The following is a 27,426-nucleotide window of genomic DNA, read 5'->3' on the forward strand; positions in this document are numbered from 1 at the left end:
CTCAAACAAATTTAAATATTAGTGAAAGATAACACAAGTAAATACATCATTGCTTTTAAACAAAGGTTTTTATTATTAAGGGAAAACTAAATCCGGCATCACGGTGGTGCAGTGGGTAGCACGATTGCCTCACAGCAAGAAGGTCAATGGTTCGAGCCTCGGCTGGGTCAGTTGGCATTTCTGTGTGGAGTTTGCATGTTCTCTACCAGTTTCTACCAGGTGCTCCGGTTTCCCCTACAAGTCCAAAGACATGTGGTACAGGTGAATTGGGTAAACTAAATTGTCCATAGTGTATGTGTGTGAATGAGTTTGTATGGGTGTTTCCCAGTGATGGGTTGCAGATAGAAGGGCACCTGCTGCGTAAAACATATGCTGGATAAGTTGGTGGTTCATTCCGCTATGGTGACCACAGATTAATAAGGGGACTAAGCTGAAAAGAAAGTGAATAAATGAATGAATGAATGAATGAAAACAAAATTCAAAACTACATAGCCCTGTGTGAAAAAGTGTTTGCCCCCTAAACCTAATACCTGAGTTCAATTTCTCTAGCCACATCCAATCCTGCATTCTGCCACAACTGTTCACAATCAAGAACTCTTAAATAGGACATGCCTGACAAGGTGAAGTAGACCAAAAGATCCTCAAGAGTTAGGCATCGTACCGATATCTGAAGAAATTTGAAAAAGCATTGAGATCTGCCAGTCTGGAAAAGGTTATGAAGTAATTTCTAAAGCTTTGGGACTGCCGCGAAGCACAGTGAGAGCCATTATCTACAAACGGCAAAAACATGGAATAGGCCCTGTTTACACTGCCAGTTAAATGTGACCCAATTCCGATTTTTTGCTCATATGTGACACAAATCAGATCTGTTCTATGACTGTGTAAACAAAAAAAACGCATGCATTCGTATATTCGGAGATCGGTTTCAGGCCTCCTTCATATGTGGAAATAAATTAGATATAAATCAGATACGTAACAATGTGACTATCATGTAAACAGGCAGATTGGATTTATTGAGGCGTTCCATTTTGTACGTCATAAAACTTGTAACAATGTGGTACTTCTCTGCGGTTTAATAACGTGTGTGGAGATGCTGACGAGGTAAACAACAACAACAACAGAGGAAACATGGAGGAGGAAAGTGGTCAGTGGTCAGCGGCTGAAGTTACCTACCTTCTTGGCCAGTGGGTGAATGGTTGACGACACCATATATAAACCATAGGCGCAAGCTGCGATGACGGCCCTTTCCCTCGTCCTCCACCTTAAAATCATTTTAAAGTTGGGCGATCTTTGCATATTTCGCAGAGCTTAAACCAAGACAATTTCTTCCGTCATGGCTAGTGTGGCGCAGATGCTAGAACCCGCCTTTACGCATGCGCGAAGTCAGACATTTTATGGCAAGTATAAACACATGAATCGGATATGGGTCATAATTAAAAGAACGTGTAAACGGACAGACAAAAAAATCTGATGTAGGCAACAAATCAGAATTGGGCATCAAGACCTGATAGAGTAAACGGGGCCTTAGAGAATCTTCCCAAGAGTGACCCGCTGACCAAAATTACCCCAAGAGCAGAGCGAAAACTCATCAACAAGAGGTCACAAAAGACCCTAAACAACATCTAAAGAACTCTAGGCATTACTTGAATCAGTTAAGGTGAGTGTTCATGACTCCACCATAAGATAGAGACTGGGCAAAAATGTTCCATGGCGAAAACCAATGCTGAACATAAAGGCTCATCTCAGTTTTGCCAGAAAACATCTTGACTTTTGGGAAAATACGCTGACGAGTACTGACAAGATAAAAGTTGAACTTTTGGAAGGTGTGTGTCCCATTATGTGTGGTGTGACAGTAACAACGCATTTCAGAAAAAGACCATCATAATAAGAGTAAAATGTGGTGGTGGTAGTGTGATGGTCTAGGGCTGTTTTCTGCTTCAGGACCGGGAAGATTTGCTGTGATAAATAAAAACCATGAGTTCTGCTGTGTACCAAAATATTCTGAAGGAGAATGTCCAGCCATCTGTTAGTGACCTGAAGCTGAAGTGACATTGGGTTCAGCAGCAGGATCCAAAGCACACCAGCAAGTACACTACTGAAGAAAAGCTAAATAAAGACTCTGAAGTGGCCTAGTCGAAGTCCTGACCTAAATCCCATTGAGATAACGTGGCATGACTTTGAAAAGGCAGTTTATGCTTGAAAATGTCACAGAATTACAACAATTCTGCAAAGATGAGTGGGCCAAAATTCCTCCACAGCGCTGCAACAGACTCATTACAAGATATCGAAAACACTTGATTGCAGTTGTTGCTACTAAGGGTGGCCAAACGAGTTATTAGCTATAAGGGGCTAACACTTTTTCACATAGAGAAAAGTTCAGGCTTTGGATGTTGTTTTCCCTTAATATTAAATACCTTAATTTAAAAACTGCATGACATATTTACTTGTGTAATCTTTGACATATTTAAATTTGTTTAATAATCTGAAATATTAAAGTTCTATTCATTTTGGGTCATGAAAATTCAGCTTTTTAGTCAGTGAAAGTGGGGGAATTTGATATTTGGCTTAGAGTAGAAACTACATGTGTTTCCTTAATAGACAGACTGATGTAAAAGTGAGTATGTTTATGCATGTCCATGAGGTAAAAACAAGCCAGCATGATGGAAAGTCTTCTCACGTTCCAGTGTATTATGATCAGTTTTAGGAGTTGACGGTTCTCCGGAGTCTCATTCTGTGTCCGTCTTGCGCTCTCCTCTGACGCTCGGACATCGTGCTGCTGCTTAAATTGCGTTTGATGGCTGGAAGAATCACAGTTTCTCCTTTACCGGCTTGACTTGGGAGCCTGGGGATAAATACATAACTATTGTAATATAAACATACACTAATAAACAAAACTATAAATCGATTGACACACAGTGGAAGATGTTTTATTCCTATTGATTGATAGAAGCAGTAAAATCAACCTACTGTTTCGTTGGCAGTGGTTTGAGAGGTAGTTTTGGAAAATGTTTGAAAACTTCAGCCCTAAAATAAAATCAGAATGTTTAAATATGAAAATGATTTTACAGAGGCTTTCACAATAGCCAAACAGAAATGTGATAAATCAGCTCAAACTAATATCCAGCTTCACAAAAAGAAATTGTTCTATACTAAATATTTTGCAATGCATAAACGTTACGGTCACCCTATATTTTAATGCTCAATTCACGCTACTAACAAACCATTAACTGAGACTTTTAACTCAATATATTACTACTTAGCTGCTTATAATAGTTAATAAAGAAGTAGGTGAGATTAGGTAGGATTAGGGATGTAAAATAAGAGCATACTTTATAAGTGCTACTAAACAGTTCATATCTTAATAATAGGCAGCCAGTAGTAAATGGTGTGAATTGTTACTTTATAATGTTACCAAAGTAACATTTTTTGGACAATGATTTTTTTTTTTTGGCATTTATTAGGATAGAGGGCACTCCATGCATTACCACTGCCAGTCACACGGACTCCAATCCCCATAATTCTTTGCACTTATTACTCTTTCCCCAGCTGTTGCACATCAGCGTTCATCTATTCCACATTAAATTAGCTGTTTCTCAATTCCAATGATGCAGAGAATGGACTCGTGTTCTCGTGGAGAGCATTCTTGCCAGGTTACCTCAAAGAACAAACTCGGGAGACCGGCAAGAACACAGAACGCATTCCATCATAAATTAAATGCTGCGTTCTTCCTGATGGTCACATGACCTTCACGCATTTTAACAGAAAATTATTCAAACATTACAGTATTCATACGATTTATTGCTGTCCCCCTTTTCAATATATATAACATGCACAAAACCCTTACAAATATACTTTGCACAATACAAATAAAACAGATTTAATACAAATTTAATACAAATTTCAGCAAATAAACACTCTTATGTGTTTATGCCTTTATTAGTTTACTTCCACTGTCTATTCAGGGAAACTCCTGAGATAAATAAGTTATATCTCTCAACTTTAATAATAAATAAAGTGCTGCATTTACAGCCTCCTTTATTCAGCCGCAATGACTTCTGAGACTTCTAGAGCGAGTACTCATTCAATGCATCCTCTATCTATAACTCATCCGGGTTCTTTCACGCATCCTCCGTTCTTGAACTTTGGAATTGAACATTGGCGGATGACGTTACATGAGAACACAAGAACGCAAGATCGCTTAAGAACGGATATTGAGAAACAGCCACTGACTATTTAAGATACTCACAGACACACACAGAGCTAACCCTGGATACTGGACTCATGTGCAGTGCATGACAATCATATGAGGTAGCCTTCCCATCCCGCACACAGTGCCAAGTCACACCAGAGGATGTTTTAGAAGCAAAGTGACAGGAACAAATGACAGCTTATAAAGGTGTCTGAGAGGCATCCTATTTTGTCCAGTAGGCCTACCTTGTTTTATTTGCTAATGTAAGCTATTTTATAAAAGATACATATAATGTATAAAACTATACAACTATATATAACTTTTAGCATCTTTAGTGATTTTTCATTTAATTACACAGTCTTGTCCCAGTATGTGGATTTAGAGGTTTTTGCAAGAAAAGCACAAGTGGATTTAGCTGGTTTTGACGCAAAAGAAAATCCACCTTGTTAAAAACGAAAGAATTGTCTGAAGTGACATTTTTGAAAAAGTTTATTTTATTAACTAGCTAATAACCTTATCATTACATATCAAATGAAACTTCTGAACCTAATCATTGGAGCCTGATAGAAAATGCTCATTTATAAGAAAAGAGGTCCGATGGATTTAGAGGGTTTTGCATCTGAAATCTTCATATATATATATATATATATATATATATATAAGATATATATCTATATATATCGCTGAAGTCAGAATTATTAGCCCTCCTGTATATTTTTGGTTAATTTCTGTTAAACTGAAAGAGTTTTTCAACACATTTCTGAACATAATAGTTTAATAACTCATTTCTAATAACTAATTTATTTTATCTTTGTCATGATGACAGTAAATAATATTTTACAAGATACTAGTATTCAGCTTAAAGTGACATTTAAAGGCTTAACTAGGTTAATTAGGCAGGTTAGGATCATTAGGAAAGTCATTGTATAACAGGTTTGTTCTGTAGACGATCGGGAAAAAAATATATAGCTTAAGGGGGCTAATAATATTGACCTCAAAATGTTTTATTTTAATATTATATGGAATACTGTGAAAATTTCCTTTCTCTGTTCAACATAATTTGGAAAATATTTGAAAAAGAAAACAACATTCACAGGATTTCATTCACTAATAATTTTGACTTTAACTGTATATAATTTTATTATATATAACTTTTAGCATATGCACCTGTTATTGTCACATCGGCAGGCTCGTGTGAGAGAGACTTCAGCCGATGCTTTATTTGTAGAAGCAATGTTGCTTAGGAGCTTCTTGACACGCAGCAGCTGAGAAAGTAAACATGAGATTCAGGTATGAATATACAGCATGAATGATGAAAATGCATAATGAACAGGGTTCCCACTCTTCCATGAACAGCAGATTCAAGGACTTTTTAAAGCACCATTATTTTCAAATCAAACACCTATGTGATTCACACCCACAGCATATGTAGACCCTTACTGTACTTTACATTTCACTTACACTTAATATTAACAAGAAAATAGCAGAGTGATAGGGGTCACACAGTGGCTCAGTGGTTATCACTGTTGCCTCACAGCAAGAAGGTTGCTGGTTCAAGTCCCGGCTGGGCCAGTTGGTGTTTCAATGTGGAGTTTGCATGTTCTCCCTGTGTTGGCGTGGGTTTCCTCCGGTTTCCCCAACAGTCCAAACACATACCTTATTCTCCGTGTACGAGTGGGCGCAGCCATTTCAATCATTTTGGCTTGAAACTTCCGGTCTCATTCACTTCCATTCATTTTTAAATGTTAAAAACAGCTCGTTTAGCTGCTTGGTGTTGCAAAATGATATTTTCTTATTATATTATTCTACTTTGTCTGTATTGTAATGCAAACACTTGTTTGTAGAGTAAGTAGTTTGACCGTTTTTTGCCGTTTATTATTCCTAGTCATTTCTCCCATAGGCAACTGAATCGGAAGTTCTAAAACAATCGCAAAAAGGCGCACACTTCCGCATCGAAGAATCGGAAGGTCAATAGGTGAATTGGGTAAACAAAATTGGCTGTAGTGTATGTGTGAATGTAAGAATGTATGGGTGTTTCCCATAAAACATATGCCGGAATAGTTGGTGGTTCATTCCGCTGTGGTGACCCCTGATAAATCAGAGACTAAGCTAAAGGAAAATGAATGCATATCAGAGTGATGATGATGGCTTGAACGTGTCATTTTCAAAAAATTTGACTGTTTAAAGAACTTTGATCAAAATTTGTTGGATTCATACATTGTAATATATTGATAATATTCAGACAAGGTTTCTGGAACATAGGGTTGTCATGATACCATAAATTTAGGCCACGATACTATACCAGCTGAAGTATCACGATACCAAGTAGTATCACGATACTGTATTAATTTATAAATCTATGAAATAAAGCAAATTCTCAGAAATACTATGTATATGTTATTATAATACATAAATTTAATTCATAATTCCATTGTTATTGAAAATCATTCGTACAGATATTTTGTATATGTATATTTCCATTTCTGTTCGTATTGTGTTTTCTCTTTTGTATACACTGTGAACGATGTTGTTGTTGTTACTGCAATAATAAAAAGTAATAATAATAAATCATTGACCACACCATATGATCTGTCATGACTAAAACGACGACCCGTCTGAATCTACGGTTCTGTTTTCAACTCCGCCCCACATGTGCTTGACTAATCTCACTGACCACTGGTTGCAGCCATGGCTCAACTGGATTGCATAGAAATAGAAAGTTTTTGTGCGTGGAAAGAGAAGAGTCAGTAAAGAATCAGCCTTGAAAGAAAGAAAAACGATCGCGCATGTGTGCTTTGAGAAATAACCCGCGAGACCATCTATCGGGCCCACAGGAGATGTGCACGCATGATGGTTTACAACAAGCTCGTGGGCTCCAGTTTCATAGCATCTAGATTCAGTTCAGTGAGCAATAATCCTCTTGCAGATCACCGTTCACATTACCATCACTAGTGCGCTCGGTTCGTTTTGGCATAAATTTTGCCATCATGCTGATCAATCCATTCACTCACTTAGGCTCCATCTTTCCATTATAGTCAACGGCATCATAGGCTACTAACGTTAAATAGGAAAGGAGTGAAGATATCAGTGTTTTTGGCCATAGCTTATTTCATTTATTTAATGGCTCATTAATCATTAACTCACCTGAACTATTGTAGAACCGTTATTAATGATACTACCGTTTACAAATTACAGTGGCACCGCCAGTATTTTGGAGCCATAGCATTGCGGTGCTACCGAAGTACTGGTAAACTGTGTAACCCTACTGGAACATTGATAAATGTGCATTATTTGTCATAGTTCTTGTACAAGATTTAATTTTAATATTTTTAAATTAAACATTTCTCTTTTTTTCATAACCAAATTTCATTTCAAATTTAATTCAAGACATTCAAGGACCTTTGTACTTTACAGACCTTGAATCCATACGTCTGAAATTCAAGTACTTTCAAGAAGTGTGGGAACCCTGGATGAAGCTCTTCTGACCTCCTGATGCTGTGAGCTGTTGGCCTGATAGAGCTGTCGGATGATCAGCTCACACTCCTTCAGCGTCGGATTTCGGGGATTTTGGGACGAACTGCAGGAGATCTGTAGCGGCAAGAGGGATGTGACGGCGCCCTGTCCTGACTCCGCTGTACTGAGGTGGGTTTATTTGGTTAAATGAGGTCAGATCATCAGATATGCTGCAGTGGGTAAAGGGTTAGAGATTTGGCACCTGATGAATCTGCATTGTGAAACTCTCTCGGCTGATCCGCCTCTGCTGGATGTTGAGGAATCACTGTTGGTCCTTATGAAGCCTGTGGGGATTATATATACAATTAAAGTCAAAATTATTCGCCCTCCTGTGAATTGTTTTTTTTTCTCAAATTAGAGCAAGGAATTTTTCACAGTATTTCCTATAATATTTTTTCATCTGGAGAAAGTCTTATTTGTTTTATTTTGGCTAGAATAAAAGCAGTTTTTAATATTTTTAAAAAACATTTTAAGGTCAGTATTATTAGCCCCCTTAGGCAATATATGGGTCCAAAAATATATATAATTTTGTTACAATTTCTCTTTCTTTGTTAAACTAACAATAAAACCTACTTTAAAAAATTTACTACCTTTATATAAAAATTTTTTCATATTATTCAACCTTTTTTAGGTGTCAAAATCACTGTTTTCAACTTCAACAATGAAAATAACATTTAATAATATCTATATATACTACTTTAATAATGATATTTAAAAAAAATATCTACACAATGGACTACACACATTTGTTTGCAGTGTAATTATTAAAAAAAATTAGGCTTTAAAAAGCACATCTTACCTTTTGGAGAATGCTCGTGTTTCATAACCAACTGATACTGCAATTCTGGAAAAGAAGAACTAAAAATGCAACTCTAACCAATGGTAAACAAGCTCAAACAACATAGATTTTCATAAAAATTAGCGCTTTTAGCAAACTTGTGCCTCATTTGTGTCCATGAAATTAACTGAATTCATTGATATTTATAACTCATCTACATTTTGCATCTAATGTAATTAAAACACTTTTAAATATACCCATAATACAAATGTTCTTTTAAAACAAACTTCCATTATTACATATTAATATCTCACTCCAATTATATTGAAATGAAAAAGCCAAGTCGGTATTATATGTATATTAATTTTTGTTATTCACTTTTGTTTCAACTCAAACTTCCCCTTTAAAAGACCGTTCTGACATCATGTTGGAGGAAGTGACATCATCAGCAGCTTTCACATGCTTCAAACTTTGTCTTACGCTCTTTATCAGTAGTTATTTGTATTCTGGCCTCAGCAAACTCACTATTTCAGCTGCTATGAGAAAACCAACCACTAACCACTAGAATACTTTGTGTCTGATAAGTTTCACCAGGTGTATCTGGCAGTTTTATACCTGGTGGTTTAGCACTTATGTAAAAAAAAGAAACAGTTTTTTTAATGATGTAATGTGTTTCAATTGAAAATTGACACAAACTGTGTTTTATTTTACTCTCTGCTGTGTATTTCAGTCATTTTAGATGCCCCTTTTTTTCTTCATTGGAATTAAGGTTATTATAGTTTTGCAGTTTTAAATGAGTTTTCATTTCAATACTATTTTTACATTTACTATAAATGTCAGTTTTGTTTGTTTAATTAATGTTATTGTTAGTTTTAGTTTAGATGTTATTCTGTGAACACATTTCTATTAGGTGTTTATATATTTCACTTTAGTTTTCCATTAAACAGAACACATCCAATGTCGACCAAATATATATATATAAACATGCTTTTGAGGGCAACACGGTGGCTCAGTGGTTAGCACTGTCGCTTCACAGCAAGAAGTTCACTGGTTCAAGTCCTGGCTGGGTCAGTTGACATTTCTGTGTTGGCATTTCTGTATGTTCTCCCTGCAGGTGCTTTGGTTTTCCCCAAAGTCCAAAGACGTGCTATAGGTGAATTAAATGAGCTAAATTGGTCATAGTGTATGAGTGTGTGCGTGTGTGTATGTGAAGGCGAGAGTGTGGGTGTTTCCCAGTCCTGGAAGGGCATCTGCTGTGTAAAACATATGCTGAATAAAGTAGCGGTTCATTCTACTATGGCGGTTCATTTTCTTAATAAAAATGTAGTGTTATCAACAATATGTGTATATTTTTGGCTTGGAACATCCCTCTGTTAAAGATTTTTGTGTTCTTTCTTGCTGCAGGCAAAACAAAAATCAAAAAAACGAACAAATAAACTTTATTGAAACCAAATCTATGAAGTATCAGTATCGGTACTCGGTATCAGCAGGTACACAAATTAAAATACTCGTACTCGTATTGGTTTGTAAAAAAGTGGTATCGGTGCATCCCTAAAATATATATATATAGTTAAAAGAGTTAAAAAATATATTTACTATTTTCCCAAGTGTACATAACCACTACTGTAAGAAGATATCAGCATTCGGTACATACTTTCAGTATTATTTTTGCTTAAACTGACCCGATATAATCCTGTTTATATGAAATAAGCCTGCTGCCGAGCAGGTTTGAGCTACCATAACTGTTGCCATGACAACAACTCTCGGATGAGTTTTGAATAAAATCCAGCTAACTGAGTAATCCACGTATGAAGAACAGACCCCAGAATATTACATGATAAAACAGTGGGCGTGGTTTGTTTTTTCTACTGATTGGATGAGCTGATTGGATGTAGTAAAGTTTCATTTAGAAAGATGGGGAAAAGGGTTTGAGGACAGTTATTCGAACCTAACAGATTCCTCCTGCTCACCATTACTGTTTGTTGTCAAAACTAACAGTTGAAGGGGCGTGGTTAACATACTTAACCACGCCCAATACCTCAGACTGACCTAATCAGAGAATTCAACTGAAAACAAACAAAAAGTGCATTTTCTGATTATACTTTTAGATTACAGGGGCAAACTTTTTTTCTGAATGACATGCACAGGTGAATTCACCACAAAACTAGCAGTGTGAGCTAACAAAATCATACGGTTAGCTGTGATTGCATTTGTACTTGAATTACTATACAATAAAATGTACGCACTGTTCAGACCATGAAATATAATATATATATATATATATATACACCAGAAAGAAATTTGCTGAAGCAGGATGTAAATACGCACCTTTATTAAGCCGCTTAAGCTTGTCGATCTCTGCATGCAGTCTTTCCAGCGTGTCTTTATGCTGCTGCTGGAGGAACTCAATGTCTTTCTGCAGAGAAGCAACGCGTGTGTCCTCCTGTGCATCTGTACTGGGGTCAGCTGCTGCTGCTTTCACACTCCTGATGTCCACAGGAGGAGATCTGACCATGTAGTCACTGGTCAGCAGTCTGGGGTATCTGACACGGTCCAGATCTCGAACCCTGGACCAGTTGGGCAGGTTTCTCAGGGGAGGCAGGTTACTGGACATCATGCTGTTTGGATGAATATTAAAGAAAGATTAACCTGTAAACCCGTACTACTGTTGAGGGCAAAACTAATAGAGCAATTCCATGCAAATGACAACCTTCCCATGATAAAAAATAAATAAACTTTTCACTAAAATAGCGAAACCCTTTCTAGGTTTTTTGTGTCAGCTTGTATTTTACAGAACTATAAAAATACTCAAAAATGTCTCTGTCCATGTTTTCAAGCAATTATATTTGATTTCCCAAAGTCACACACGTGCCAATTTAACATCTGTCACATGTGAAACATAAGAAAGTGAAACCTGTGTGCACATTTTAACGTTCATATGGCATTTTAGAGTTATGTTTACGACAAGCATTTGATATGTTTTTTCTTTCATAGCGAACATAAAGTGTTGTGCATGAAAATAAATGTTTACTGTGTGAGTATAACAACCCTAGCCTATATATAATGTTGAATATAATGCAAGGAGTCTAATAATGACAAAATTCTAATTTTACCAGTGAAAACAAATGGTCTAATAATGTTGTTAATGACAGATGACAAGCACATGTCTTAAACATAATAAATCGACTTTATAATTATAAATATTTATACTCTGATGTCATCATTTGACTGTGAATTAACAAACAGGACATATTGAAAATCTGTTCAAGTCCACCATAACGACTATACAAAATTGTTCATTTTAAGCAACAGTAGACCTACACACAGGCCTAATATTATTATTGTTGTTTTACCATATGTTTGAGAATTAAAAATAATAATAGGCTAATCATCTTAACCTTTATTTTACATTTACACAATTGTGAGGAAATCACTATCTTGATTTTAAGCAAAAAATAATTGTGATTCACATTTTTGCCAGAATCGTGCAGCCCTATTTCTATCCACTGATTTTTCAGTGCATTTTGAAATATCACATAAAAAAAAGCTTATGAAAATAGAAAAAAAAATTATTTGCATTACTGTGTAGGATAGACGTTTTATCCGATAAGGAAAAAAAGCTAAATTTTAACAATAAAATGTCCAAAAACGACTTTTTAAATAAATATTTAAACTATCATCTCCCTGATAATTAGGGCCAGACAGAATCTGTGGACATTTTTTGCTATTTCTGCACAAAATTTTGTTAAATCTGTGGATTTATGCGGAATGATTTTGGAAGTATCATAACTAAAATCTTAATATATTAAATAAAAAGTAATAAATTTTTTACTTGTATTTACTGTTTACAATGCAAATCCAATTAGATCCACTTATTTGGTAAACAAAGCAAGTCTCTCATATAATATCTCTACTAAAAGACAGAAAATATTACTGTACAGACTGTATTGTAAATAAATCAAATGAATATTTTCATATTAGTCAATAACATTACTAAAATGAAATGAAAAACGGAATAAACATGAATTTGCACACATTTACACGTAAATAAATAACAAGTAAATAAACAGAATTAATGATGGGCTAAAAAAATCTGCGTAATTCTGCGTGCGCAGTTTCCGTGTGGGCCTACTGATAATTCAGTTTAGCAGGTAAACTTATTATACATTTTATATTAAAGGTTAAGACATCGATTAGTGGTTCTATTACTGTGGTTACATTTTGGCTGTGTCCAAAATTGCACACTTCCCTACTATATAGTACGCGAAGAACAGTATGTGAGCCAAGTTAGTAAGTCCGAATTCATAGTTTTGGAAAAACAGTATGCAAGAAGTACCCAGATAACCTACTACTTCCGGCAAGATTCTGTAGTGTGTATTTAATGGATAATAAGCTATCCTATGACGCCACGTGAGCAAATTCATGAATGAGAGTGAAACGATGCAACATACATGTAGGCCATGAGATAACAACATATGTGGTTTATTCATAAACTAATTCATAAACCTTCGAGAGGATCACGTTCTTATGATGTGAATATTGTATGAGTGTGAATGGATGTTTCCCAATGCTGGGTTGCAGCTGGAAAGGCATCCACTGTGTAAACACGGGGTTACCAAGCTCCAACTTGCCTCAACACAGCTGCCTGGGTGTTTCAAATATACCTAGTAAGACCTTGATTAGCTTGTTCAGGTGTGTTTGATTAGGGTTGGAGCTAAAATCTGCAGGACAGCGGCCCTCCAGGAACAAATTTGGTGATTCCTGGTGTAAAACACATGCTGGATAAATTGGTGGTTCATTCCACTGTGGCGACCCCTGATGAATAAAAAGACTAAGCCGAAGTAAAATGAATGAATGAATAATCTCACAATGATAAACCTACAAATATTAAGCTCCGAACTGAGCTGGTTTTGAGACAATTGGAGAAGTTAGACCGTATCAATTTTGCCAGATTAATAACCTCACATAGCCAGATACAATGAAAGGTCACTCATGACAGTTGTAGGCCATAATTAGGGATGGGCAATATTTATGATGATACAAGTTTTTCACATACATATTTTAAATCCAAAATAGTATTTTGTCAATTGTATTTGATAGGGTTTAAAAAAAATGGGTTAATATTTTGTATCAAAATACTTTAGTGTCTTGTATTTTTAAAATACTGTAAAATACTTTGCAAGTCTACATGATGACATCTTGAAATGCAACCTCAGATTGGTGCTTTCTCAGTTATTTGCCTAGGCTTGAGATCAGAAAATTGATTAAGAAGGTGGTCAATGCTTGGAATATGGATGGAAATTATTCACACATAGAAAATAACTGACAAATGACAGGGGTATATTTGAGAGAGTCACAATCATTGAAAATAGTATACACAGCACAATGCTAAGACCAGTAATATGTAATGGCAGTATTCAAATTAGCATCCGCATCTTTCCTTAAAAATAAGATGGAATCAAATATCAGTCCTTAAGAACAGGATGTGGAGCTTCAGAACATCATCAGTCTCAATGCTGCATGTGGAAATGCAGAGGAACTTTAGAAATTAAAAATAACACCTTAAGATGGTGTACTGGTGTTCAATAAGGGGGTAAACGGAGACTCTTCCAGTTAAAGAACTGAAAAACTATTGGGAGAATGCGTAAACTGCACAAATAACAGTAGTTTTGGATAGATTGCTGATGTAGATATAACGTCACCTTAGAACTATAAGGTTCTGACATTTTTGTCAAAATTTACTTGACATCTTCTTATTAAATAACAACTTATTTACATTTTGGGATGTTTTTTCTAAGTTGTTTACGTTAAGACTTTTTTATTTAAAAAAACAAATGTTACACACATACTGTTTGCTATATGGAATGCAAAAACTTTGAAGCTCAAAATCATTCAGAACGCAGATAGAACCTTATAATTCCAAGCTGACGATAAGACAAAATTAAGACAAGCAATATACAAATAAGTCCTATAGTGGCAATTCCTACAATACTTTATTAGCTGTTTTAGATGCCAGCAGGTGAACTGTATAGTTAATGGAGCAAGATGTCTGTCTAAAGATGTCAAAGTGGCACAATATAGTAAACGAGAGACAAATATTTAATAATATTTCAGTCTATACAGACTGGTCAAAAACTCCAGACTCCCGTTACATGGCAGCAGCAGGACGTATATGAAGAGTTTATTTGCAAAAACAGATTACCCCCTTTTTTTATTTTATTTGTTTATTTATTTATTTTTTGAGATATCATGTTTTATGTTGAGCATTGAAGAGTACAATTACAAAAAATGTGAACTGAAAAAATAATGTAGTCTTCAGAAATCATGTTTTTACATTAAGCACAGAAGATTTCAGTTGTGAAAAACTAGATTTATTGAAAAAAATTCAATTATCACCCTGTGGCATGGTGGCTCAGTCGTAGCACTGTTGCCTCACAGCAAGAAGGTCGCTAGTTCGAGCTCCGGTTGGCGTTTCTGAGTTTGCATGTTCTCCCCATGTTGGTGTGGGTTTCCTCCAGGTGCTCTGGTTTCCCCCACAGTCCAAACACATGCGCTATAGGTGAATTAAATAAACTAAATTGGCCGTAATGTATGTGTGTGAAGGAGTGTGTATGGATGTTTCCCAGTACTGGGTTGCAGCTGGAAGGGCATCCGATGTGTAAAACATATGCTGGATAAGTTGGTGGTTCATTCCGCTGTGGCGACCCCTGATGAATAAAAAGACTAAGCCGTAGGACAAGAAATGATCTCATTATGATAAACTTACAAATATTAAGCTTAGAACTTTTTTGCCAGATTAATAACCTCACATAGCCAGATACAATGAAAGGTCACTTATGTTAAGTGTGGGCCATAATTAATAATATAATGCTGACAATTTATTTAAAAATTTCACCTCAAAAAGGATGGTATACAAGTCAGTTCACTTAGATTATATAATCTTACCGCCATTTTAGAAAAATGTCGCTTCATAACGTAACCAATATACCTGACCTCATTTACATACCTGATTTCCATAATCGATATGCCAACAGCTTTCGTCACATATCAATTTGTGACAACATTCCATCAGTTGAACTACACCTCAGTAAATGTTTAACACAATTAAAACTAAAGTTTCTTCAAATTAATGGTATTTATGTCGGTGAATTCTTCATTTCGGCTGAAATGCCGACGAAAAGGAGACGCGCGGTGTCGCTTCCTGGATGAATCAAACGTTGCTATGGCAGCCGCGCGTTCCCAATCTCGACGTGCACACGCATTGAGGAAACATGCACGCACATGTTGTTCGAACTTTTTTTAAAGTTTTTATTTCATTTTTTTTTATATCAGTAAACGTATCTCAAATGTAACACAGAAAGGAAATGGGAATAATCTAGTACACAAAACCACCAGATTTCCAAAAAAAAAAATAACCAAACTATGCAAAAGTGTGAAAATCAGAACAATTACAGTCCATTTATGCAACACAAGTGCAGTATCAAATGTCATGCAGTGACTTTTATATCAAAAATAATCAGACCAGAGCAAAAGCCAGACAAGTCAATTGTGGATACAATCATGATCGAATGTGTTAAGACTCTTTCATCTGAACATCCTCACACTGTTACTATCAAAACACACCAAACACAATTTCACTAATTATAAAATAAAAAACGAACAGAATTCAATTAATACTTAAAATACACACTCAAAAATGTAATGTTGGCAAACCTGAAAGTCTCCGAATGACTGATTTGTAGTTTCTTTGAGAGTTGGATAATAAATAATAAATAATTTGACCGTCCGTCTTGGGTATTTGCGTCTATATGTGCGTTAAAATAACATTACAATTAACTGATTGAAATTATTTTGTAAAAATGTGAAACATACAGCACGATCTGAGGACTACTGATGAATTAAAATGAATAAAATGGTACTCTTAATGCTTAAAATAAGGGGAAAAACAGACTTGAAAATCAGGAATAAGAAGTCAAAAGTGCAGCTCAGCATTTACAATGAAAAATATGATAAATCCAGCCTGATCTCATGAGAAAACCTAAATATTTTTAGACGTTTTGTCAGTTTAGTGGCTAATTCGTATGAATTCGTACAAATTAGCCACTAAATCAAAAAGTTACGAATTGCCGTGAGATTGTGTTGAATAAATCTGTGATGAAGCAGGGAGAAAAGATACCTTTGGAAACAATTAATATGATTACACATAGACTTATTCCCCACACTTTAATATGCAGGTAAACTCATCTCCAACAAGCATTTTGCTGAGATGCTTTGCATTATTCAAGTCTTTAATCAATAATAAAGCGTGCCAAAAATACCCAGATTTTAGATCAGTGTGTGTTTTTTACTGCCAGATACATGCAAACTACTGCGAGATGGAATTCTACAAGCAATGCCATTATTATTCTCTAATTTATTCCATGCACGCAAGCCAAAATATAACGTTCATTAAAACGTCTGCATGGATATGGCCGTTCTGCATGATCTGGATTACTAAATATACAGTTGAAGACAGAATTATTAACCCTCCTGAATTATTATAACGCCTGACTGCCCCCCCCCCCCTCCCAATTTCTGTTTAACGGAAAGATGATAATAAAGGTTTTAATATCTTATTTCTAATAACTGATTTCTTGTTTTGATGTTTTACTACATATTTTCCAAAATACTAGTGTAACCCACCAGTCCTACTGCACCCATCCTGTTTTGAGCTGAGATCGAACCGGTGATTCTTTATATGGGAGTCAGTTGCTCTAACAAGGAAGCTAAAGACCATGGCCTCTAGCGTCTGTCACTAGAGCTCCTTTAGAGGTCAGAGGTGTGAGGTTTACCTGCATAGCACTTCGCTAGCTGGCCTCCACTACACTCACTCCCCTAAACCTCATTCCCATACCGGTCCTACACCCATCCCGTTCTGAGCTGGGAATGAACCGGCGATTCTTTCTATGAGAGTCAGTTGCTCTAACAAGGAGGCTAAAAACCATGGCCCTTAGAGTCTGTTGCAAGTGCACCACTAGCTGCCCTCAGTTACACTCAGCCCCTTAAAACTCACTCTGATCCCTTATGAGCCCCCACATGTAACCCACCGATCCTACTGCACCCAAGCCGTTCTGAGCTGGTGTCAAAGTTGGTTGCTCTAACAAGAAAGTTAAATACCATAGCCTATAGCACCTGTCGCAATAACGTTTTTATAGGTCAGAGGAGTAAGTTTTACCGCCATAGCACATCGCTAGCTGGCCTCCGTTACACTCACCCCCCCTAAACCTCACTCCCATCCCGGATGAGCCCCCATGTGTAACCCAGTCCTACTGCATCCAACCCGGTCTGACCTTTAGAGATCAGTGGAGTTGCTCAGATGTCATGTCAAACAGACACGAGTGCTCCTGCCAAATATACACTAGTTTTTTCACCATTTCTTGAGTCCAAATAAACTGAAAATGAGCGCTTTTAACTTCTCCCCCATCCTCCCGCTGGCCTGCAGGTACCCATACTAGTGGATGCTGCTCTCTCATTGGCTGTAGGTGATCACCGATGTTATTTTCAATCAGAACACATTTCACACAGCATATTTTGAATTACTGACAGCTCCATATATTTAGCATGCCAAATATCTCACGGGTGTCCGCGACTCATCTGCGATTCTCTCAGATCGCGTCTTTGATAGTTCACACTATGTGATTGCTACTCACGTGAACGAGCACAGATTTGCCTGTGATTTTAAGCATTTGTCTGCGATTTCTCAAAACCTGACAGCAAATCAAAATCAAGGCTAAAAACATGCAGTCAGAACTTTGCATAAACCTCACTCCCATCCCGGACGAGCCCCCACATGTAACCCACCGGTCCTACTGCACCCATCCCGTTCTGAGCTGGGATCCAAACGGCGATCTTTGTAAGGAAGTCGGTCGCTCTAACAAGAAGGCTAAAGACCATGGCCTCTAGCGTCTGTCACTAGAGCACCTTTAGAGGTCCAAGGACTGTGGTTAACCTGCATAGCACTTCACTAGCTGGCCTCCGTTACACTAGTATTCAGCTTAGTGCAATTATAAAGCTTAATTAGGCAAGTTAGGGTAATTAGGCTAGTCATTGTATAATGATGGTTTGTTTTGTAGACAATCGAAAACAAATATTGCTTAAGGGGGCTAATAATATTGACCTTAAAATGCTTTTAAAAATTAAAAACAGCTTTTATTTTAACCAAATTAAAACAAATCAGACTTTCTCCATAAAAAATATGATAGGAAATGCTGTCAAATATCCTTGCTCTGTTAAACATCATTTGAAAAATAAAATAAAGTCACAGGAGGGCTAATAATTTCTACTTCAACTGTATATTCGTTTTTAATGGGGCACCTAAAATCTGAACGTCATTTCTTTGTCTGAAGGCCGAAGGTGGCACCAAAGACAGGAGTGGCGTTGGGCAGAAAAAACTCAGGCGACCTTTTTGGCGCTCAGGGTGTGTAAGCCGGAGGAGGCTGGAATTGATTGGCAATGTCGTAGTCGGCGGGGTACGTTTCGCTGCTCTCCTCCATCTCTGAGAGCAGCTCCAGGGCCTGCTCCTCCTCCTCTGTAGGGTAATGGCGAAGCAGGTTGGCCGCCGTGGCTAAAATAGAGGCTCCACCTGCGCCGGCCACCAGATAGAAGCTGATGGCGAAAGTGACGTAGATGAGCGAGCCGTGGTACTTCTTGTGCTGCTGCTGGAGAGACAGAATCAGTTCTGAAGCCCAGTAGCAGAAGCCGATCACTGTTGCACACTGGAGCACTGCAATACAGAGGATCATCAAGACATTAAAGGGGGCCTATTATGCAAAAATCACTTTTATAAGGGGTTTAAGCACAGTTGTGTGGCTACAGTGTGTGAATATAACCAGCTTCTAATGGTAAAACTTTATTATTTCTATTTGTTATAATCACACTTTATAAAAACTGCAGAAACACTTTGATTGACATTCTCCCGTTGTATGTGTCATCAGAGGGTCAAAGCCCCGCCCATCAGTGACCATCTCTCCCTCATTAGCATAAGACATTAGTCTAGTTTTTAATCTGCCACTATGTTGACACACAAGCATTTGTAGCTCCGCCCTCTTTTGAAAAGACCTTAATCTCATTTGAATTTAAAGCGGCAGTCACCAAAAGGGCACAATTAGAATCAAAGCCTAAAAGAGTCCGTTTTAAAAAGTTATAAAACATTACTTGGTTATTTTGAGCTGAAATTTCACACACTAGAGACATCAGAGACTTATTTTACATCTCATAAAAAGGGGCATAATAGGTCCCCTTTAAAGTGATACTTCACCCAAATGTGAAAGTTCTGTCATCATTTATTCATCCTACACTGCTTTAAAACTGGTTTCAGTGTCTTTCTTTTGAGTTTCTTTCATTCTTTCAACCTAACCGCAGATATACTGAAGAAAAATGCAGAAAAAATAAATATATATAACGCACACACATATATTAAGTCAAAACAAACTTTTATTTGGATGCAATTAATGGCGATTAATCTTAGCCCAGCACTAGTTAACATCGTCTAAACCAGGAGTTCCCAAACTTTTCAGCCCACGATCCCCAAAATGACAATCCCAGTGACTCGTGACCCCTACATTCCTCGAAAATGGTTGTAAATATACAAATGCTGCACACACAACAATAGGCCTATATAAACACAATATTGACAACACAAAATATTCCAACAACCATAGGCTATAATTTATATAGTAATTTATTTATTTGTTTAATATTAACCTCACCTTGTGAGACTGTTGGGCACAATGTTTTCAGCGCAAGTCTATTCTTGGTTTAAATTTGGAGATCACCACTCGGAGATTGTCCTCAATGTTCAGTTGTGGCCTGTATTTATTTTTAATGTATTTAATTGCCATAAAGCTGTCAGAAAGTTTAACCTGGTGCTATAAAATCAATCTGCAGCAGCTGACACTATTGCTGGGTTGTTAATCTGACGTAAACACACAATCCTATAAAAATAAATGTAAAATCTGATGGCTTCTAATTTGCATGTTGTTGTCATTTTATGTAATTATCACCTACTATATTTAACTTCTGTGGGTTATGGATATAATATGGTAATTTTAATAGTTTAATAAAATTTATTTGACTTTTGGAAATCCCCAAGTGATCCCCCAGGGGGTCCCGACTCCCACTTTGGTCCCACTGGTCTAAACAAATTCATGTGATTGCATTTTTTATGCCTTCATGACTTGAACGGAGGATCAGAAACCTCTTTTGTGTGATTAAACTTGTCATAATATGTGTATAAAACAGAGTCTAATGGGTTTGAAATACACAAGGATGAGGAGTAAAACTGAACACTCATTTTGAGTAAACCATCCCATGTTTATATAAGGAATTAGGTCTGTGATGATGAATTTGTACCTGTGAGAATGTGAGCGAAAGCGTATCTGCGTGTGATCTTGAGGGCTGGGTGTTTGGGTCCAAATACATCCAGCAGAAATGCCGTCAGGCTGCACAGAATGCCCAAGAAACAGAAAGCAGCAATGACCCGCAGGAGCAGGATGGACTGAGAGTTAATGCAGAATTCTGTGGGAGAGAATTAACAAAACAGTTTAATTTTGACAGCAAAAGTAATAGATAAATTTCATTTATTTGTTCTGTTCAACAATATTAAAGTATAAATGGTAACACTTTAAAATACGGTTCAATTAACTAATGTTAGTGTATTTATTAACATCAACAAATATTCAAAAGTACGAGCGGCCGCAGTCATTGGGATCTTTTTGGCTCAAGACATCCACTTTCATTCTCTTTAACTGATTTTTTAGAAGTTAAAAACAGCTCATTATTCTGCTTGATGATGCAAACTGATATTTTCTTATTATATTATTCTACTTTTCATGTATATTTATGAACACACTTGCTTGCAGAGTGAGTAGTTTGACCGTTTTCTACTGTCTTTATTCCTAGTCATGTCTCCCATAGGTGACTGAATCAGAGGTTTAAAACAAGCGCAAAAACGTACACACATCCGCATTACAGAGTAAAGTGAATAAGATACACTATGATTCAAAATGTTTTTAATATATTTTTTAATGTGTAATTTTTTTTTTATTCAGCAAGGAGTTAATAAACTCATCAAAAGTGACAAAGAAATGATCGATTTCAAATAAATACTGGTTTTAATTGATTACAGAATCATGAAAAACATGTATTGCGTTGCAGTGCAAATTGCCCAAAAGGGTGAATTCTGAAGACTGCAGTAGCAATGATGACAATTCAGCTTTGGATCAGAAATAAATTATATTACTAAATATATTCAAATAGAAAACACTTTATTTTAATTTACAATTCACAATATTAACAAACCACTGAGGTTATTAGCTCAATAAAGTACTAATTAGTGACTTATTAATTGTAAGTAAGGTAGTAGTTGGGTTTAGGCATTGGATAGGATTAGAGATGTAGTATAAGATCATGTTTTATAAGTGCTAAAACGCAGGTAATAAGCCAGTAGTTATGGGCGATACAGCAATATATATATATATATATATATATATATATATATATATATATATATATATATATATATATATAAATATATATATATATATATATATATATATATATATATATATATATATATAAAACGATATGTTTCATATCATATGGTGTCGATTATTATTCAATATTTTTTACAATCCATTTATATATAAAGTCCAGTATTTTTTTTTTTTATTTAAACAATTTATTTCAATTTACCAGCATTACTAAGTCATAGTTTTATTCAATTCAAGTTTATTTGTATAGCGCTTTTCACAATAACTCAAAGAAACTTTACAAAAGGTAATGCATTATTGCATTACAATCAAAATCTGAATAGTTAAGTTTATTAGTTACTATAACTTTATTAGTAACTTAAAAATAACGGTTTTGGCTACTAATAACTTTTAACTAATAACTTTATCAGTTAAAGTTATTATATATAAATATAGTTAAACTGCATATAGTACATACTGTAGGTGTTGTCTATGTGTAGATGTTTTAATAATCTTAATAGATTATAGTCTTATTATAGTTTTATAGACTTTAATAGTTTTAATATCCAAAAACAAAAACCAATTAACAAATATATCTTGAGCCTGTTTCAGAAAGGAGGTTAAGTGAAAACTAAGAGTATTTAACCGTGAAATGAGAGAAATTCTGGGTTTTCCATTTTAAAAAGGCAGGTTTGTTAAACTGGAGAAAGCAGGGCAAGTCAAGCCTATTACTGAAAGAGAGGTAACCTTAACTCAGAGTCAGTTACCTTGGTAACTTACTTTGTGAACCTAACCTGGTCAGGAGCAAGTTTTATTCTCTAAACTCTGAGTTTCTGTCGGTCTCCTCCCCTATTTTTAAAAATGAAGCGGTATTTCTCTTTACGTTTTACGTTTCCACCCACCCATTTTGATGCTCATTTTTGATATGTGCATATAAAACGATTGATAGAAACATCATGATGCACATAACTTTTGAAAATACGCATAAAAAACATGCACATAACTGAGTAGGTTATAAGAAATCATGTGACGATGAAAATGTGTGCGAATAGACAAACCAGCAGGCCGAGCACACTGTAAAACATCTGAAATGTTGTTTTGGTCATTCTAAAACACCTTAACCATTTCAGTATTAATGTTATTATATTATTAATGACCTCCAAAGCGTCAAGAGTGTCTGTTCTCCGCGTCTCATGGCTTCAAACACGTGTTCCTTATGTGCCAGCATTGTTTTCTGAGGCGCAAGTACATTTATTAAATAAAGATAAGATTGACGCAGCTTCTTCAACCGCAGTAAATTCTGTTTTTACTGTTGATATTTGGCGCCCGTTTAATCAGGAAGTGATGATTTGTTGACTCGTTGGATAGAAACACTGCTTTATTCGCACGTCTTTTATGCATTATTCCAGTTTTGCACAAAGTTAATTCGCATTTTGGATGGAAACATAGCTGTTGCTTACATTTCAATCACACAAAGAACAAAGTCACGAGAATGTCTTGTCCTTTTTTACTAAATAATTAGCTTAAATTCACTGACCTTCGACAGGGACATGTGCTGTAACTAGATTAATGGGATTATTACTCATTCTAAAAACTATTGTTTTAGTTCTGCTTACATTCTACATGTCATATCAACCTCTACCACTCAATTAATAATAGAGGCAGACACACAAGTGCACTTTTAAATCTATTAAAACGTGTATAAAAGTGGAAACGTGTGAAAAAATTTATAAACGTCACACATAACATTACTTATTTTATTTAAATATTTAAATACTTTAAATGTAAAATTACGCATTAACTTGAACAGCTGTTTTCCCACGCTAACTGTCTCTGTTTCACTGATGCAGTGGTGTTGCTTTTTTAAATATATGCTCATATTTGCTATAACTTTGCATAAGCACGTCAAGTTCAGCTGGAGAAAGAAATGCTGATCTCTTTTTTTAGATGTTACAATAGAGACTCGTAATATCTGCGCCCCATTGATAATGCTTTTTTATAGTTGCGGTGTGCGTACTTAACTCTGAGTTGGTCTACTCAAAGTTGATTGACCCAACTCAGGTCAGCTATTCTGAAACCAAAAACTCTTGAGTCTCTCAAAACTCGGTAAGTCAACTCAGAGTTCAAGTTTAAACTCAGAGTTGGTTGAACCTCTTTACTGAAACAAGCTCCTTGTCTCTTCTGTCTCATAATAAAATAAACATAAATGTTTAAGAGACTTAAATAAGTAAATAAGATGATGAAATAAGTTTCTTGTGCTTCCATACTTGGCTGGGACGGTTTTGTTGCAAAGTTTACACACAACATTGTTCTGGTGTTGGTCAGACGCAAAAAAAAAAAAACTGTTTTAATCGTTATTGACAATGGTGTACTTTCATTAATACAGATACCCTTTTAATCGCCCAGCCCTAAAGTGTAATATTGAGCTAAAGTTCATATTGTAATAAAATTTCACAGTATCACCATATTTTTTATCAGTTAAATCCAGCCTTGCGGAGAGAAAAACCTTAAAGTCTCAGGGATACCAACCATCTATGAGTTTGTCATCTATATATCCCAGGACGTCTGCGACACCGAGCTCCTGTCTAGGGCAGGTTCCTCCATGGACGCGGAGCCAGGCCGGTTCTGCCAGGGCCGTACAGAGGGCTGTGATGGAGAGGGCCCCGGGCAGAGCAGATGCCAGACTCCTCTCTGGCTGTTTGGGCAGAGCTGTGCCACCTCTCCTCCTCCGGTTAGCAGGAACTGCATTTCCAGGGGGTGCGTACATCCTCTAAGACCCACTCAAAACCCTTGATTAAATTAGTCAAACTCAAATACAGTGGAGTGAGAGTGGGGTTTGATCTTAGCTGAAAAATACAAACAAATCATATTAAATCAATGACATAAATTACTGTCATTAGGAAGAACATATTTGTATTATGAACATTATTTGTCAGACATTTTGTGTATTATAGACAGTGTTTGGTTAAAAATATATATCTTATGTCAAATGATATTGATTATTTATTTATATTTAACCACGGTTCTTTGTATAGCGCTTTTCACAATAATTATTGTTTCAAAGCCACTTTACAAAAGGTGCACATTATTGCATTACAATCAAATTCAGAAAGGTTATTAGTTACAATAAATATATTAGTTTCTAATGACTTTATTCGCTACTAATAACTTAAATTAAGTCATTATTAATAATTTAATAAATTAATCAAATTAGTCAAACTCAAATACAGTGGAGTGAGTGTGGGGTTTGATCTCAGCCAGGCACTACAGCTAAAAAATTAACTGTAATTAATTGTAATTATTACTAGGAAGAACATATTTGTATTATAAACAATGTTTGTCAGCCTTTTTTTTTGTATTACAGAAAGTGGGTTTAAAAAAGAAATCTATATTACAATCTTATGTCATTCAGATTCATTTTTATTTAACCACTATTATTAACTACGATTCTTTTTTAGCCACTATTTTTACAATGGATTTACAAATAAAACATAATATTAAATCAATGAAATATTTAACTGTTATTATTACTAAGAGCATATTTATATTTTTGAAACTTATTAGAAAATGATTTGTCAGACATTTTTTATATTATAGACAGTGTTGAGCAAAAAGAATTATACTACCTTTTTTTTACTAAAATAAAAGATATATTACAATCATATGTCATTCGGTATCAACCAGAATTATTATTATTATTATTTTTTATTAAACCCCTTTTTTAGTTTACTAACATTACTAAGGAAAATTGTTTTATTAAATTTAATTCAAGTTTATTTGTATAGCACTTTTGACAATAATTATTGTTTCAAAGCCGATTTACAAAAGGTCCATGTTATTGCATTACAATCAAATTCAGAAAAGTGAAGGTTATTCGTTGCTATAACCTTATAAGTTACTAATAACTTTAATTAACTAATAACTTTACTAAAATTATTACTAGGAAGAACATATTTGTATTACAAACATTATTTGTCAGACATTTTATGTATTATAGACAGACAGTGTTGGGTAAAAAAAAGTATACAAATGACAATCTTAAGCTTAATCTTAATCTAAAAAAAAACATAAAAATTGCATAACACACACTTTAACATTACTAACGTGACAGTGTATGTTGTTATTTTGGAAATTATTTTTAGATTAAAGTGATAGTTCACTCCATCATAGTTCAATTCCATCATCATTTACTCACCCTTTTCTTGTTTCAAACCTTTATGAGTTTCTTTCTTCCGTTGAACATGAAAGAAGATATTTAGAAGAAGGCTGGAAACCTGTAACCATTGACTTAAATAGTGTTTGTTTTTCACACTATCAAAGTCAATGGTTACAGGTTTTCATCTTTCTTTAAAATAGCTTACTTTGTGTTTAACAGAAGAAAAAAACTCGTAAAGGTTTGAAAATAATTGAGGGTCAGTAAAAATTGAGTAATTTTTTTTTTTTTTCAATTTTTGGAGTGTTAAACTAGGCTTAAGACTTTAATATATTACGTTTTCCCATCACTAATAATTCATCTTCGAACACGTTTCTAATCAATGTTAATAAAATTATAATGATAATAATTGAAATCACTTTATTTATCACTGTATTTATTTCCAGACTCATTGTCCAATAAAAGAAGAACAAACACAAGCAACAATTCAAGATAAAACAATTATACAATTGACTAATAGACTAATAGACCATAAATATTATCTTAGTTATAATTAAATATAGACCAAAAAGAAATCATATTATCAGAGGATTTGACTCTTCTGATAAACAATAACTCGTGATAAGTTATTGACTGTTTTGTTATAATAAACAGACACAAAATACTAAAATACAAAACAAATTCTGACATTTTTTTAGATCTTCCTGTTATATAACAAAGGATTAATAGCATATCTGTCTTCATGAACAAATATGGCTTTTATTTAATCAGTATATTACCTGTTTGTTCTGACCGAAGCTCCTCTGTCGGGTTTTAATCAGATTCGATCATTTATGACATGAGCTGGCCTCACACCTTCAAAACACACACAAAATCCTTTAAAACCCTCTCAAAAGCCACTGGAATACAAAAGAACTCACTGAAATAAATATATTATGTGTTCAGTTATGAAAGATCCCGCCGATCGCCGCTATTTAGAAGACATTTTCGAGAGTTTTATTGTTGATTTCCAGTGAAAAACATAAACAATAGTTCGTCCGCTTCCTCCAGCAGACGAAGATCTTGCCTCAGACTTCCGTTTCCTGTGTGTTGCCGTTTGAACCAATCAGACGCGTGCGTTCGGCTGACGCCAGTCCTCGAGCACACGCGTGACGTAAATGTGAAGAAATGAAACTATTTTTCTGAAATAATGATTTACAGCTGAGCTAAACGTAATTTTGGTGTTATTCTGTAAGCTGACCATGACATGGTGACTGATGGAAATTGCAATGTTGTCATCTAGAGA

At 35.4% G+C, this 27,426-nt stretch overlaps 2 protein-coding genes across 2 annotated transcripts; both read right to left on the minus strand.

Moving 5' to 3' along the window:
• Window positions 1-2,384: 2,384 nt before the first annotated feature.
• LOC130234183 (coiled-coil domain-containing protein 74B) lies at window positions 2,385-15,572 on the minus strand. The gene is made up of 8 exons (XM_056464466.1): window positions 15,487-15,572; window positions 10,809-11,098; window positions 8,502-8,546; window positions 7,905-7,986; window positions 7,676-7,826; window positions 5,357-5,454; window positions 2,968-3,024; window positions 2,385-2,842 (listed from the first exon to the last, which is right to left on the minus strand). The coding sequence occupies exons 1-8, from the start codon at window positions 15,495-15,497 to the stop codon at window positions 2,701-2,703; spliced, it is 876 nt and encodes a 291-aa protein (XP_056320441.1). The 5' UTR covers window positions 15,498-15,572; the 3' UTR covers window positions 2,385-2,700.
• A 2,568-nt stretch (window positions 15,573-18,140) lies between these two features.
• On the minus strand, window positions 18,141-27,212 carry tmem127 (transmembrane protein 127). The gene is made up of 4 exons (XM_056464117.1): window positions 26,921-27,212; window positions 24,518-24,834; window positions 20,871-21,035; window positions 18,141-19,242 (listed from the first exon to the last, which is right to left on the minus strand). Exons 2-4 carry the CDS (start codon window positions 24,753-24,755, stop codon window positions 18,932-18,934), a joined length of 714 nt encoding a protein of 237 aa, XP_056320092.1. The 5' UTR covers window positions 24,756-24,834; window positions 26,921-27,212; the 3' UTR covers window positions 18,141-18,931.
• Between the last annotated feature and the right edge of the window lie 214 nt (window positions 27,213-27,426).

This window comes from Danio aesculapii, chromosome 8 (genome assembly GCF_903798145.1).
Source record: "Danio aesculapii chromosome 8, fDanAes4.1, whole genome shotgun sequence".
In the NCBI taxonomy this organism is placed as follows: Eukaryota; Metazoa; Chordata; class Actinopteri; order Cypriniformes; family Danionidae; genus Danio; species Danio aesculapii.